Below are 15,455 nucleotides of genomic sequence, written 5' to 3'. Positions count from 1 at the left end.
CGGAGCTGCTGGGGACCTCTGTGGCCTCTGCAGAGCTGCCAGTTCTCCCAGAAGCTGCCTGCTGCCCACAGGCAAGAGAGAGACCAGCTGGAGGACCCTGTCCTGTAGGGATAGAGGTGGGTGTGGGGTCTCAGCAGGTGAATAGTGGCAAGTGCAAAGCAAAGTGGGGAAATTTGGGATGTGGGGGGCTTCGGAGAAAAGCGATGCAACATTGCAGTGTGGCACAACAAGAAGCCTAACCCCCCTTTTCCAGAAACATGCCGCTGACCCAAAGGAACAAAAACTGAAACCAAAATATCAGCACCTCTGATGAAACCCCCTGTGCCGTGGGGTTTCGGTGTCATAAGAAACATGTGGGAAAATGCATAGGGAGAGAGTACCTTTCCAAGTACCAGTGCTAATTTATGGGGGAACAGAGTGTGAAATGCGTGTAGTTCTTCACGGTCGGGTACAGAAGGGGAGGGCAGATGTGAGAGCAAAGGAGTTAATGTTTTACACATGGAAATTGAAAGCAGTGTGCCAATTAGGAAAGGAGCAGCAGGTGATCCCCATGGCCATGCCCTCCTGATAGCAGATAGCTGAGCACCACAGCCCCCTTTGCATGTTTCTGGAGGGATCCTGAGTGCAACTGACACGCGGACCCTAGATGGCGTGAGGTTTTAATGCATAACGGCCAGGAAACCTAGTCTTGTAATGAATAAGCGGGAGGGTAACATCCTTCTCTGCTGTTAGGAAATCGCTGGCTCTGGGAGGGGTCAGTTCTGGTATGTGAAGGCCAGTCACATGCCTTCAGAATTGAAAAAAAAAAAAAGGGAGGAAAAAAAAATTATTAGAGGCTTGCGGGCTGCAAGTTCCTATGGGCTCCTGAGTGTCTGGATGTTTCGTCCCCGCTGCTCTCCCTATCAGCTGCTGGCCGTGGTTAAACACAGTAAGTCCTGGCAAGAGCCCTGTGACCCGCCTGCTCTGACAGCCACACGCTGCGCTTCCTCGGGGCAGGGGGACGTCAGCTGGCCCCTGGGTTTTCCTGCAGGACAGGTTGGCTTGCTTTTGCAAAGCAGCACTTTCCTAGCACAGCTTAGGTGCCCTCTGTGTCTGGCCAGCAGAGGAGAGATGCCTGGGGATAAGGGCATGCAGCTTGCCTTCCTTCGGGAGTGGTTCTGTCTCTTGTTGTCTTTTGGGGGGCTTAATCTCTTTCCTAGGTATGTAGTGATCATCCCTCTGGGGGAAAAAGAAATTTCTGCAGCTGAAGTAGCCTTAAGTTTCCCCAGGAGGGGGTGGGAGAACTGGGGGAGGAGGGGAAGTGTGTGAGGTTTCAGAGCTGAGGCACAGTCTCGCTGTGTGTCAGGGCACCACAGGGTCCCCATGAAATGTGCTGAGCCACAGGTTGCCAGTGCAACGAAGCTTTGCAGTGGCAATAAAGATACTGCCTTTGGGCTGGTTTTGGTCCCCTTGACTCTGTGTTATCCCTGCGGAGGTGTGCAGTCCCCGCCGTCACACCCGTGCCCTGGGTACTGCAGTCCTCCCTTCTCGTGCCAGCAGGCTGTGTTGAGGTGGAGCAAGGCTCAGCCTCCGTGTATGGGCGTTCATTCTTACTCGCAGAGGCGGTAAGGAAGACTGTTTGCAAGGTGCTACTTAGACATCAAGCCTGAGTTTGCATCGCCTGAACTAGGTGTAATAATTTACACAAGTCCAAGTGGGAGGAAAGGGACATATTTCCAAAGCAGTAATATATACCTGAGGGAAAAGTGAGTTATCTTTGCTTGTGTATGCAGTGAGTGACAGAGCATCAGTGTGTCTGGAGTATGAAGTCATCTCGGTGATGATCCCCATCTTTCTTTTCTACTTTCAGACTTTAAAGACAGATTTTTCTATTAATCTTTCTTTTTTGTGCGTTCTTTATAACAGACTTCCCATTCTTTCTTCCTGTCTATGCTACAGTCAGAACAAGAAATTAAAAAAAAAAAAAAAAAAACCCCAAACTTTTGGCATTTCTTTTCCCAAGTTGTCTTGGAAGGTGTGGTCTCTGTTGGTAGGACACCGCCCAAGATTTTTCTAAATCCAGAGAGAAAAGAAAAAAAAATCTGTGTTGCAGCTCCTAATCCTTAAAAATGCTAAATATTTGCCACCTGCCGTCATCTTCAAAGAACTGTTGGTGCTCAGCAAATTCTGCAAGTCCTGTTATTTTATGTATTTTTTTTTTTCCTTAGAGATGCAAACACAAATTTAGTCACATATGTATTCTTTTGTAACTCAAGGCGGGGAAGAAAACAAACTCCCTAAAGCAATCTGGTGGTTCCCAGAATAAATGCACAAGAACGTAGACTGCAGTTCCCAATGGCTGCCGGGTTATTCTTAATGGTCTGGGCCTCTTATAGTAGTTCCCGTAGTTGTTTTCTTTCTTCTGCATATGGGTCATTTCTAGCAGTTTCTTAGTTGGCATTCTGCTTATTCCTTCTTTGAGGCAATAAACTTTGTTGACAGATAAACCCAATTTTGATCCCTTTCTCCAGGTGGATTCTCTTAAGTCTTCTCCCAGTTTATCAGTATCCTGTGTGCCAGTTATACTTAAGGTTTTCAGTTTGCACTCTGCTATTTTTGTCCAGGGTAGCTTGTATTTGATTTTAATGTAGATATGAGACTCAGTACGTATATATCTAACACGTAACCTTTATTCATTGATTTTATTAGTCTGTGCAACAGCAGCAGTCTGGTAGAACTTTCCTCCCCTTTGAAGACTTACCTTGTGACCTGGTTGAATTTTTTGTTTAGCATGAAATCTGCCGAGATGCCTGTGTTCCTAAGCAGATGTTTTTTGGCCTTCGGACATGCCTCAGCTCATGACAAACTCTGGGCTGTCAGAAGGTGGTACTTCATATTTGCTGCCATCCATATGCCCAGGGTAAAGGAAAGTTATTCAGAGGAATGCCACTGGTTGTTGTCCTAGAAGATCAAATGCGTCAAATGCTTCTGCAGCTGGTGAGCAAGCAAACAAGCGCTGGACCCCATTTGCCTGCCTATGGGCAACTGCATCTGTCAGTTGTTGAGCCACTAGTAAACATGATACGCTGGCATGGTTATGTTAAATCCAGGTAAAGATGAAACAGCACAATCCACAGGGGTAAATTTCTGAAACTGGTGGCATTTTGGCGGCTGAGCTTTTGCCCCTTTATCACACAGATTAGTAACTTCAAAAATGCTAAGCTACACTGATCACCTTGGTATTCCCTGCAGGAAGGTGGCATCACTTTGTCAAGGCTCTGGAAATACAGTGTGTGAGTTTGCCTTTGCTCTAGCTAGAGAGGTGCTTGCAACATCAGTTTAGTGAGAGTTTGTAAAACTGCTTCTAGTTCCTAAGTAAACTGTTGTTTTAGGGAAAAAAGGGCTGCTGACTTTTCGCCTCTTCAGTTCCCAGCCTCCTCTGAAAATAAAACAAACAAAACAAAAATCCAGGAGCTGACAGAGACAGAAAAGATAACGGGGGGGGGGAAAAAAAAAGGAAAAAAAAGTGGAGCAGCTGATCAGTTCACTGCACAAAGCGCCTCAGTATAAAGCTGTCAGCAGCTCAGCTTCTAAGCTGGCATCTGTTGGCATATCTCCATTAAAGTCAAAGCCATTCAGGTCAGGAAGCCTTCATTCACCGAAACTGAAACCGAGGTGTCTCTGCCAGCTCCCAGTCAGTCCCGAAGCCTGCCGTCTCATCCATTAGCCGCGACTGGCTGTCAGTCAAGCCCCCCTTCCATGTTATTGCTGGTTAACTCTCTTCTTCCGTCCCTCTGTCTTTTGGGACAGAGAGAGGCAGAGCCTGGCGGCTGGCAGGACGGCGTAGAGGCATGGGTAGCTTCGGATGTGATGTGGGAGCACCGGTGGAGAAGAACAGGGCATATAGCGAGCAGGCTCCTCGCTAGCACAGCTGGGTGAGATGTGGGTTGGTTGGTGGTTGTTTTTCCTTTATTGCAGAAGTCTGTCTTTTATTATTATTAACTATTCTTTTTGAGGACAAGCGGTTCATTTCGCTGCATGGTTGCAATGGAAAGCTCCTGTGTGGTACTACTGCCAGCGCTGAAACGCTCCATCTGCATGTCTGCAGGGGAGCCTTAACCAAAAGGCGTAAACACCTGTTTTTTAATGCATCTGTTTTGCTCCCTGCCAGGGAGGATCTGCTGGACCAGCTGTCCTGTTTATATGCACTCTCTGGGTCAGTCTCCAAACAGTTAAACCAAGCCCTAGCGAGGGAGGAAGTACTCTGCTAGCTTCCCAGTTTTGGTTCGGTCCTGGAGGACCCTGGAGGAGCCCCGTGGGGAAACGTCACGCTGGCACTGAGCTCGGGGACAGCTCTTGGCACCTGCAGCATGCAGGTGGGGTGGGTGGACTCAGGGGAGAGAGCCTAAGGGCTCCCAAAACTCTCCAGGGCCGAGTGTTTTCTGAACAAGGTTATGGCTGTGCAATGCACTCTTTGGGTCTTAGTTTTTGCTCGTGTCTGGGGGCAGGTGGGCTGGATCCTGAGCGCAGGACTACTCGGATCTATCCAAGAGACTGGTCTATACATCAGTGCATCTGCCAGAAATATCCACTGCAGGGGAGCCCTTGGACACCCTCTGTGGCGAGGGCCAGGTTTTCACTTTCTAAACACAGTGGGGGCATTAATGTGGTGAGAGTCCCCTTGCCATCGCTGACTCCTGCCACAGCGATGTAAGGCGCCTGAGGTCGAAAGGGAATCAAAGCTGAAGTATTTTTAGCAAAACATTTGTACTTCAAGTGGCCATGGGCCAGCATGTCTGTGTAATAAAGGACACGCTGTCTCTCGGAAGGGCTGCGATCCTGTCCCTGCCTGTGTTGGGACTTCTTGTCCTAATGCTGTGAGCCGGTAACGATAGCGTTTGCATTTGTAGTAATGCAAACCTACCAGAAATGGCATTTTCTGAAGGCTTTAGCTGCAGCTCTCTACTTGGTCAGCAGGTTAATTCTTTTTTAATCAAAGAAAAGGGCAGGTGATTACAGGGAGCAAGAGGTTATATTTAAGCAGCAGCATGCACTTCAGCCCCTGAAATTGACTTTGCACGTGCATTTTATTGATAACCAATAGGAGATTACAGGGCTTGTTTGTTTATTTTTCACTTTGCTCCTCTCTGTGTGACCTGACAATGCTGAGGTACTTTTTAATGGATCCTCGGTGGATACTCTGGGTTGTAGAAACTATCCTCCCTTCATGTGTCCTGACTGATGCTGTGCTCCTGAGACACCCAGTGAATCGAGTTGCAGCAAAGTGCAGCTATGTCAGTCCTCAAAGAGGGATCTACTTCAAAGTATGTCTTTGAAGAGAATCCATACGTAGGACTTCAAAGCTGATTAAACCGTTCGGAGTAAAATAGCACAGTGAGTCATCTGCTAGGAAAGGGCATTATTTTTATTTTTATTATTTTTCTCCCTTTCCTACAGTTGTATTTTGGAAGAGCCCTGGAGCTGGAGGTAACTGGCAAGGTTACTCGATGCTTGAAGTGATTTTGGGTGCACTCTCTCCTGGCCCTGAAGAAGCCAGTTCAGAGCTGCAGCAAAGCTGCAGCAGGAGCGTTCCCAGCCCGCCTGTGTGGTCGGTCATTTGTAGCAGGAACTGACTCGTCACGTCCCACTGCTGCTGGGATTTCTTCACTTTCTCTGCTGGGGCTTCTCCTCACAGAGCCAGGCTGCTCAAGCACTGCTTTTCAGCTCCCTCAAAACAAAATTCAGCCTGTGCCACCAGTGGTTTCTGGCTGACTCTGAAATGTGGAAGGGTATCACTGGCTGAACATCTGCATCCTCTGAAGGGTTGCAGGGCGAAGTCTGCTCCCCCTCCCTGGTGTCCCTGTCCCGTCCCCCCTGCAGTCCAGGCTGGTGTCGGGGTCATCTGAATGCTTTTGCATTTCTAATGGCCCTGCCATAAAATTCAGCCTGTGCCACCAGTGGTTTCTGGCTGACTCTGAAATGTGGAAGGGTATCACTGGCTGAACATCTGCATCCTCTGAAGGGTTGCAGGGCGAAGTCTGCTCCCCCTCCCTGGTGTCCCTGTCCCGTCCCCCCTGCAGTCCAGGCTGGTGTCGGGGTCATCTGAATGCTTTTGCATTTCTGATGGCCCTGCCACGCTGCAAGGTGAGAGCTGCTGCTGAGGGACTGTTGAATTAGAAATAGAGTACGCTTTTTGCAGCCAGAGTTGATGGTTATGGTTGAGGGGATGGTGCCCTCTGTTTCAGAATGAGGAGGAGGAGAAGAAGGCTCGGAGCGAAGGCGTTGAAAACAACAGGGCCAGCTCAGTGCTGCAGAGGGTGATTACCAGCCCCAGCGTGGCTCCCTGGCGGATGCCGTACCCCTGCTGAAAACAACATTTGTTCTGGCCGTAGCTTCAGCATGCCAGAACGCCTCTCCACCCTTCCTTATTTTTAATCATTGCTGCGTTTTGCTCTGATGGACTTTGCTGGCAAATGCCTGCCTTGAAGTAAAGCTGATGTTAAAGGCATGCAGGTTTATTTGAGAGAAAAAGTTGGTTTTCTTCCTGTTTCCTCCTCTTTTTCCAAAAAGTGCTGGGAAGGTCCCAGACCCCATCTCATCCAAGCTCCACCTGAAATTGATGCATCCAGTGCACTCCCTCTGGACATGTGCACTGGATGGATGAGCATTCGTTGGGGAGGGGCCCCGTGTGCACCCAGGGGAGACGGTGTGCTACAGACGATATGCTCTACGCTTCGGTCCAGCGAGAGCTGCAGGCAGTGGCAACCTGGTGTCGCTGGCATGGCTGGGCTGAGGGCAGCACTTCAGCTGAGCTGTCACACCCTGCCATGCAGTGTCAACTCCCAACGTTTCTCTTTGCTAGCGGCTGGGGCAGTTGCTCTGTGCTGGATGTGAGCTCTTCTACCATAAAGCAAAATGCTAACATGCTTTTCTTCCTTGGGACAAAACAGAGAATTTTTTCCCCATGGATTTGCTAAAAAGTGAAGAGCATCCCGAGGTTTAAGGCACCTGAAACTGCAGGTACTCATGCCACGGTTTCCAGCTGCAGCCTAGTTGGGAGAGTGGGATATGAGGTACCATTCTGTTACTGGCCTTGCTCTGTTTTTATCTGTAAGTTGCAGCCATTCCCCAGTCATGCATTGCTGCAGAGGCTTTCCATTTTTGTGAAATCCATGATGGGGGTGGGTGGGAAGGGGAATAAATGAATTGAGAATATTCTTAAACAGACCAAGTGTGCTAAGTGCTGAGCGTGGTTGAGATACCTTGGCATTGGGAGCTAAATCACTTTAGACCTCATCGATAATGGAATAATTGAAGAAAACAGTATAAAATGTTTCAGACTCTGCCTAGCTGTTACGCTGTGTTATGGGCAACCAGGTTTACAGATGTTACAGTCTGCCCATGTTTCAGCTATGAGCGTGGAGGGGTGGCTGCTGCTGGTAGAAGGTATTGAATTCACCATAGCAGCTGTTTATCAAATTGCTGTGATTTCTGCTGGTTATGGTGGTCACAGCCTCTGTGCATTCTCTGTGAACCTGGGAATGCTTTGGCAGAAGGAGGGAGGATGTGTCAGGAGTGCATTGCTGGGGACAGAAATAAGAAGGTCTTAAGGACCTGGTTTCTGGAGACAGCTTATACACTGTGAGACCAAAGGGGTCTGGTTTTTTTGTAGCTTCTGTTTTCTGTGTTTTCTGATAGCAGAGATTAATGTAAGAGTCTCTTCATGAAAATCAGCAGCCGTTACTGTACAGGCAATTACCAGTAGTATCGTTACAGTCCCTTTTGGCCTTGAATCCAGGATTAGGGGGAATATAATCTATTACATTTTCAGCCTACTTTTGTCAGTGGAGGTTTCTCATTTTTATGTGATAAAGAGCAGAGCTGCACGAGAAATCCGTGTCCAGTCTTGCTCTGCATCACAAAGCCCTTTCTTGGCTCTGTTTAGCTGGTAATGCTGCTGTGGACCCTTTATGTGTAGAAACTGTGGACTGCAGAAGGCAGAGCTATTTGCAGTTTCCGTCGCTCCTAGCCCTTGATCAGAACCCATTATAAGCACTTTACAGAGGGAAGCAAGTATTACTATCTGTGTTCAGCAGCTGGGGAAACCGAGGCACAGAAGGAAAATGGTATGCCCAGACAGGCTTGGAGGTAGGAAGAGATGTCAGCCTTTTCCCTGAGTAACACCCCCTGAGACCCTGCTAAAATGCCCTGTCCAGAAGGCAGCTTGCAGCAGTCATGCACGGGGTGTCTGTATTTCCTAAGCCTTCAGTGATGTGGGCACTGGGTCTTCTCACCACCTAAGAAATGAAGTCACCACTTGAGAACCGAAGTCTCACTTTAATGTTAACAATCTGGCATTTTCCCCGAATAAGAGGCTTATGTTGCAGACAACCTATATTGTTGGTTTGATTGCCGCCTTGTAATACTTAAGTAATAAGCTAATTAGCTGTCGAAATAACTGAAGGAAGCGACCCTTATTCTTTGGCCTGATACATATATGGGGACACTCGCCCCTCACCCCCAATCAGCATGAAGTTTTAAATCTGGGAGGTTGGAAGATACGGTTTCTTACGCAGCCTCTCAGCTAGTTTTGGTGAGCAGGGGAAAGAGCACGTGTCCCTTCTTGCTGGGTGTTCCTCCTTTGCATCCCAGCCACTGCTCTGAGAGGCAAAACAGAAGCGGGGAGCTGCCGTACTGTTTATTTCACTAAGTGGCAGATGCTGGCACTTCCTTTCTTTCTACACTTACGGTGGTTTGTGGTAACGTTGACTCTCATAGTGCACTGGTTCTTAGCAGGGTGCAAATGTTTCTTGTCAGCTTTGGCCATCTTTCAGGGCTATAAATATTGCCTTTAATAAAGAGCAGTGGTGAAACAGGGCTGTGATTTATGAGTAAGGCTCTACAAGTTGGCACCGCTTTCAAAGCAGTGTTTGTACGTGGAAGGCTCGATAGATGTGTAAGCTCACCTGGTTATCCTCGTCAATTGCTAGAGCTGGGAGTTGAAACCAGTCGTGCCTGATTTGAATGGACAAGGTTAGATGTCTGTTTTCCCCACGTACTTGATAAAAAAAAAAAAAAAATTGTACCCGCAGTGTGATACTTTTGGTGTTCTATCAGCAGGAGGATGGAAACAGAGGTGAAATGGGAAAGTCTCCTTCCTGCAGGAGCACCGCACACCTCCTTGTCTTAAACCATGCAGGTGATGATTTGTGTGGAAAGAGGCATGCAGAATAGCAAAGCTTTTTATTTTAAGCTCATGTTGTACAAAAATCTAATCTTTAAAGGGTTAATAAGGGACTAGCAGACATTTCAGTAAATGGCTAGGTAATAATTGTTACTGGAGCAGATCAATGGGTTGTTCTAACCATGGCTTGTCAAAAGCCCGAAGATTACAGTGGTGTATGAAACTGTGGTATGTTGAAGTGTTGTGTTTAAAATCATTGTTAACTCATTCCACTCATATCTGCCCTGTGCATGACCCCTGTTGATCATTCATTAGCCCTGTGTAAACGAGGATTTAGTGGAAAGAATTTCTGTATAGTATTTTTTTTAAACAGAAGTGCTGTAATGCACGCACACACACACAGAGCTGAGATTTTGCAAGAATTTTCATGCCAGTGTCAGAGAAAAGCTTTTCCAAAGTTAAAAGCCTGCCTGCATGCAGGGGTGTGTATGTGGGGGTGCGCTTTCTGGTGTGGAGTGCTCTTGCCTCTTTGAGGGGAGAAGCAAAGCAGGCACACAGCTCAGCCAGAGCTTTCCTACTGTAGTAGAGGTGGGAGGAATCTATAAATGCATGATTTATGTAAAGTGCCCTGGGATTGCCATGTTGAACATCTTGACTTCGAGCAGCCGGTGAGGAAAATTATTGCCACCACAAGGGAGCAGGAGGGAAGCAAGCAGTTCTCCAGGCTGGCCTGGGTGGCTTGCGTGTGTCTCCTGTTCCCTAAATTGGGTTTCTTGGTCTGAGCCTTGCTTTTTCTAGCGGTGCCTCCCCCTGGGATGCCTGCTGCTCACGGGCGGCACGGAAGCCGCTGAGACTTCTGCGGATGTTATTTTAGATTTGGGGAGTTGTATTGTTTCCAGGACAACTGGGGAAGAATGAGGAAGGGACTTGTGCCGAGTCAGCTTGGAGCTACTGAACACCCAGGTTTGCTCTCTGTGTTTTCCCCTGGAAAATGGCTAATGGCCTACTTTTACAGGGACCCCTTCAAGCCAAGCAAGCGATTGGGTTAAAAAATACTAGTGCAAGAATCAAATGAGGAGCCAATGTTGTCAGGTGCAGTTGTAGGCTGATAACAGCAAACAGCTCTCTGTGAAGTGAGCACAAGCTGTGGACACCCAGCACACTCAGAAGGTGAGTGCAGAGCAGAATGTGTTTCTGGGCTGGAAAGCCCATATCTGGGTCTCTGTGTTTAACTCTCTTAACCTCTGATGACTGCTAAATAAATGTCCTTGTTCTACACAACTCTTTCAGTTAAGTGGAATTTGCTATATTGTGTAATCTTGCCTCTCTACCATTAATTGCATTCTATTCCAAGAGGAATTAAATTCTTCTTGAAACTGTAATGTCATCTTATTTTTCTTCTTTCCATATTTTTTCCATCTTATAGCAATGCTGAACTGCAGAATATGGTGTTAGACTCCAGTGCTGCCATGGGGAGCAAGGAACTTCAGGAGAAAGATGCCGCCGGAGCCCTTGGCCACGATCTCAGCAATGGCAGCAGCAGCAATTTGGAAGCAGCCAGGCGCCTGGCTAAGCGCCTCTACCATCTGGACAGATTCAAACGCTCTGATGTGGCAAAGCATTTGGGTAAAAAGTATGTGCTGCTATGAGGCCTTTGGCCACGTTGTTGTTGTTGTTGCTGGTTCTGGAGGGGTTCATTCTTGAATGATAACCTTTACTTATCTGTTTGTTTAAAGCAACGAATTCAGCAAGCTTGTGGCTGAAGAATACCTGAAGTTTTTTGACTTCACAGGCATGACGCTGGACTACTCGCTCAGGTACATGCCCGTTTGCAGACCTTATGTTCTTGTTTTAGTAATGTGTCTGTTTGCTGTGTTGTCCTCATTGAAACGGTTGCCCTGTGGGGGCTTAAGAGGGTGAAGAGAGGGATGTGATGCATTTCTGGGACGGAGCTTTTCTCTTCTGTTTGACTTGGCATGCTGCCGTACTCCAGAGTGGTATTGGAACAGTGGTGTTCCCTGGAGAGGGAAATCTTTGGGTGGACCTGCTTGGAGATGGCCCTTGATGCAGAGGATATGGAGAAAAATGACCAGTTGCTCAGTAAACAGGGGACTTGCAGTCTGCCAGGTGCTGCTGGGGAATGAAGGTGTTGCTCACAGCTGAGCTGCACAGACTTCTTGGCTGATGCCTTTTGGAGCTTGCTCTGTCTGCCTGCAGTGCGCAAAGCCAGGGCCAGGGTTTGATCTGGCTCAGCAGCCCCCCTTGCCGTGTCCCTCTGAGGCACCCAAAAATGTGCAGAACGGCAAAAGCTTCCACATGGAAAATGCTGTTGAGAGTTTGGTAGCTGCTAGCGTGGGTGTTTGAAAACCCAGCCCTTCAATTTTCCTTCCTTTTTACATTGGAATTAGGCCTCAACAATGTTTGTGTTCAGTATGTTTTTTCTTAGGAGGGAAAACACCAAGTTTGTGTAGCAGTGGCCTGTTAGCACAGTTGCTGGTGTTCTGGTGTTTAAAGGGATTTAAAGTGAGTTAAATCATCTGGCTGAGGTTACTCAAGTGGCTTTGTTTTTTTCTGATGTCACAAAACCAAGGGGTCTGCAGGCACCTGCCAGTCCCCTTGCAAATGCATTTCCGGGGGCCTGACTCCAGGAAACCCATAGCAGACCCCAGGGAAAGACCAGATTCCTGCCTGCCGAAGGCAGTGGAAAGGAAATACACCTGTGGAAGAGTGAACTGCCTGCTCCTGTGGCAGGGGGATCAGAGCCGAGCTGGAGCACCCAGCCAGCACAGGGCAGGGGCAGCCAAGTTGGTGGGAGGTCTGCTGCTCATTCCAGGTTTTAGCAGCCCTGAAGCGCAATGCTAAATATACCCATCTTTTGAATTGTGAAATCCAACACCTAATTGCTTTGTGGCACATATTTAGGAGGTCTCTGCTCCCGGTAGATCTCCTGTTAATATTAATAGTTGTGACCTTCTCTAAAATATTCCCTGGCTCATGTGGGACTTTGACACACCAGGGTTTCACTGAGTTTTCAGGAGTAGCCTCAGCAACTGCCGGCTGCGCAGCAGTGGCTGGGGACAGAGCATCGTCCCGAACCCCGGGGGAGCCACGGCGTGCTGCCTCATGCTTGCAGGGGGTGAGAGGTAACCGCCCTGCTGCTGCTGGCTCGCTGACAAGCTGTGGTTTGTTAAGCGTTTTGGAGCCTGTGGCGGCAGCCCAGACCCACACTACCCCCAGGCTGTGGGAGGCCGATGTACAGTGCGTATCACTGGTGGTGGCATGTTTGGGATGTGGGGAGGGTTGTTACTTCATTGTCGTGCTCTGCTTCCACACCCTGGACCAATGTTGCCCGCTCATCTCCCAAGTGCATCTCTTGCATCCTCCACAGGACGGGGGGAGTGGGACCGCTGCTCCAGTCCCTCTCAGAGTCCATCCTAGTCCTTTTGGACAGAAACTCACCCCACGGCCCTTGGCCTGCAGCTTTGTGCTCTGAGAGCAAGGAACCTGCCTTGTTTATTTAGCAAATGTTGTTTTATCAGCTGCCTTTCTGAAGTAGCTTCCAGAGGGGTAAAGGTGCTGAAGAGGAGGAGAGGGTGTAGGTCGGTGGTGTCTGGCATGGGCAGGAGTATCACTGGAAAGAGCCTGAGCTGGAGGAGGACGAAGGACGGCTAACTGTCAAAATGTCGTATGGGGACATGAGGTAGGAAGGGAGGAGAAACTTGCGAAGACTCAGTTGTATCTACTTGTGAATTGGGTTATTTGCAATACATTACATGTGAAATTAAGTTATTACCAGGCAGATCACACTCTGTGTGGGTGCGAGATCATTGCAAGTACAGTCCATCTCTGACCTTACATCAAAGAGAAAAAATTAATGTTTATTCGTCCAGGCTAGACAGATGTGAATGTTCCAGCAATATATTCCACGCCTCTCTGATCTGGTGGTAGTTTAAGTCTCGTGGGGTATTTAAAATTTGTCTGTTAGGCATTCATTTGGTATGCTGTCTTGCTTTGGACCCAGAAGGTTTGTGTTTTCAGGCTTTTCTTAGTAGATCTTGACAAATGAGTGTAGGCTGATACTGCTGAGGTCATCTCATGGCTCCAAGATGTGGGGATTTGGGGAAGTGCAGAAGTTCTTCTTTGGCTGCAAGGCGAGTTTTTCTAGCAGGAAGGGTAGAGGTGTCGTTAAGAGGCGGGGTGGTTAAGTATCAGGTGAAGAGTGGAAGATGTGTGTTTGTCCCACCTCTTTGCACAGGCTTGCTGGCTGTGTCTAACAAGCATGCCTAGGTGTGCAGCAGCCCTGTGCCCTGGACTGTCATGAGCAGGAACCTGAGAGGGCCAGGTTCCATCTCAGCGGGAGATGTTGTGACTCTTCTGCTGTCTTCCCCGGATGTTTTCTGCTGCTCAGGTAGTGGCTCTTCCCTCTGCAAGGTGACTGTTGTGGTCCTGGCCGCTCTGATAGGTGACCCTCCAGAAGGAGGACTGCATATTAGGTGTGGGCTCTGAGTCTGCAGTGCACCTGCTTGACTTCACCACCTGGAGTAGGTCCTCTGAATTTGATGGGAATACTAATTAGTGCAGAGCTAAAAGCTGCAGGGGTGACAGTTAGAAAAGGACAGAGAACACCCTGGATGTCTGCCACGCGTAAACGCCTGCTCTGGTTCCTTCCCCAAAGAAAAGAAAAATATTAGAACTAAGAACAGCTCTTTCAAATGATGTAATTGCTTATTAGTTTGTGTATTCTGTGGCTGAGACCAGCGGTAATTCAACTCCTGCTTCATTTACTGTAATGTTGGGATTAACTGCACACAGGATAATAGCCCGTTTTCCTAGAAAGGCTTCTTGGAACCAAATGTCTGGTGTGCGCTTATGTACTTCTTGCTGTGAAGTGTGCTTTGCTCTGTGTGCTGTGATGCAAAAAGAGATTTATGACTTTAATTTCACCTCTTCTCCTTTTTTAGGAGTTTCTTTAAAGCCTTTTCACTTATCGGAGAAACTCAGGAACGAGAGAGAGTGTTAATCCACTTCTCCAGCAGATACTACCAGTGCAACCCAAACACCATTTCTTCTCAAGGTAACTTTGTTTCTGATATGAAAGTCTTTGGTTGTCTTCCTTCATTCTTGTATGTATGGTGTGTTCCTGAGAACTGAAGGTGTGTAATTGCTGTACCACGCTTTAGAGACTGCCTGTGGTGAGCATTGAATCCCTCCACACATAACTGTGGTAAGGCAGTGAAAAATCTGAATTTATCCCCAGTCAGGAAAGGCGTTTAGGCCTGCTCAGTGTAAATCCTCAGTTGTAGCATCTCCAGATCTGAATGTCCTCCTCAGTTGTGGTTTCTGGTCTCGCTGACTTCCAGCGTGTGTGGGTACCTGTGCTCTAGCTGCACACACATGGGCAAGAACAGGTTCCATCTCAAGTGGAAGAGAAACTGTTTGCTTTCTGTGCTCCATTCAGTGCTTGCGTCTCTGCAGGCACTGGCAGCAGGCATGGCAGTTCTTGCCAGTTGTGGGGGTGAATTTTGGGTGCTGTATCCAGACCCTGGCATGGTTTCATCTCGACTAGCTAACATCAGTCAGAGTGCTGCCTCCCTGCCAATGTTTTCAGTCATTTTGAAAATGGATGGGGGAAACAAACAAGCACACGGATCAAACCTCGGAAAGTTGGCATTGAAGAAGAGGACGAACTGTCCGCCGGCATAGCTGCTGCGTTCAGCCAGCCACGCCGGCAGAGGCACGCAGCCCTGTGATTGCAGCGCGGGCTGATCACAGGCTGAGAAAGGGAGGAGTGCGGGAAAAATAAGCGCAGGCTAAGCCGTGCCTTTTAGTCTCAAGTGTAAGCAAGGAGCTGCTGCACTTGGAGGTGCTGCCACATTTCTTTACCCCTTGCTTTGTGACCTGCCCCCATTGCAGTGAGGTGATGTTTGCCCACTTTGCGCCTGTTTGGCTTTGCTAGCTGGCATGCCAGGGAGGGAAATAAGTAGCAGTAAGACAGGATCTGCTCCAATGATATCTCTGTCCTCTTCCTAATGCTTTTCTTGTTTCAGGACACCACAAGCAGCCAGGTAGAATAGCTGTGTTGTGTCCAGGCTGCATGTTAATGTGGCAGCCTTACTCTAGTCCAGGGTGCAGGAGGGACATTGCCACTTCTGAGCCTGAGTAAGCATTTAAATTTAAGTGAGTCCTGCAGACTTTGCCCAGGATTCTACATAATTTTGATGCTGTAATTCTACTGCCAGTAGTTGGGTGCTACACTGCAGAAATCTGGTGGTTGTTCCTTTTAATGGAAATC

At 48.2% G+C, this 15,455-nt stretch overlaps 1 protein-coding gene across 1 annotated transcript in view; it reads left to right on the top strand.

The window, feature by feature from the left end:
• The first annotated feature begins 872 nt into the window (after positions 1 to 872).
• Positions 873 to 15,455, top strand: part of PSD3 (pleckstrin and Sec7 domain containing 3) — a 71,893-nt gene continuing 57,310 nt past the window's right edge. The window contains exons 1-4 of the mRNA XM_035891199.1: positions 873 to 928; positions 10,590 to 10,796; positions 10,900 to 10,980; positions 14,125 to 14,237. Of these exons, the coding sequence (XP_035747092.1) occupies positions 10,609 to 10,796; positions 10,900 to 10,980; positions 14,125 to 14,237 (382 nt within the window). The 5' untranslated portion in view covers positions 873 to 928; positions 10,590 to 10,608. The remainder of the gene's footprint in view (positions 929 to 10,589; positions 10,797 to 10,899; positions 10,981 to 14,124; positions 14,238 to 15,455) is intronic.

Source organism: Egretta garzetta, unplaced genomic scaffold (assembly GCF_000687185.1).
Source record: "Egretta garzetta isolate BGI_Z169 unplaced genomic scaffold, ASM68718v1 scaffold693, whole genome shotgun sequence".
Lineage (NCBI taxonomy): Eukaryota > Metazoa > Chordata > Aves > Pelecaniformes > Ardeidae > Egretta > Egretta garzetta.
This window is presented reverse-complemented; position numbering and strand designations above follow the sequence as displayed.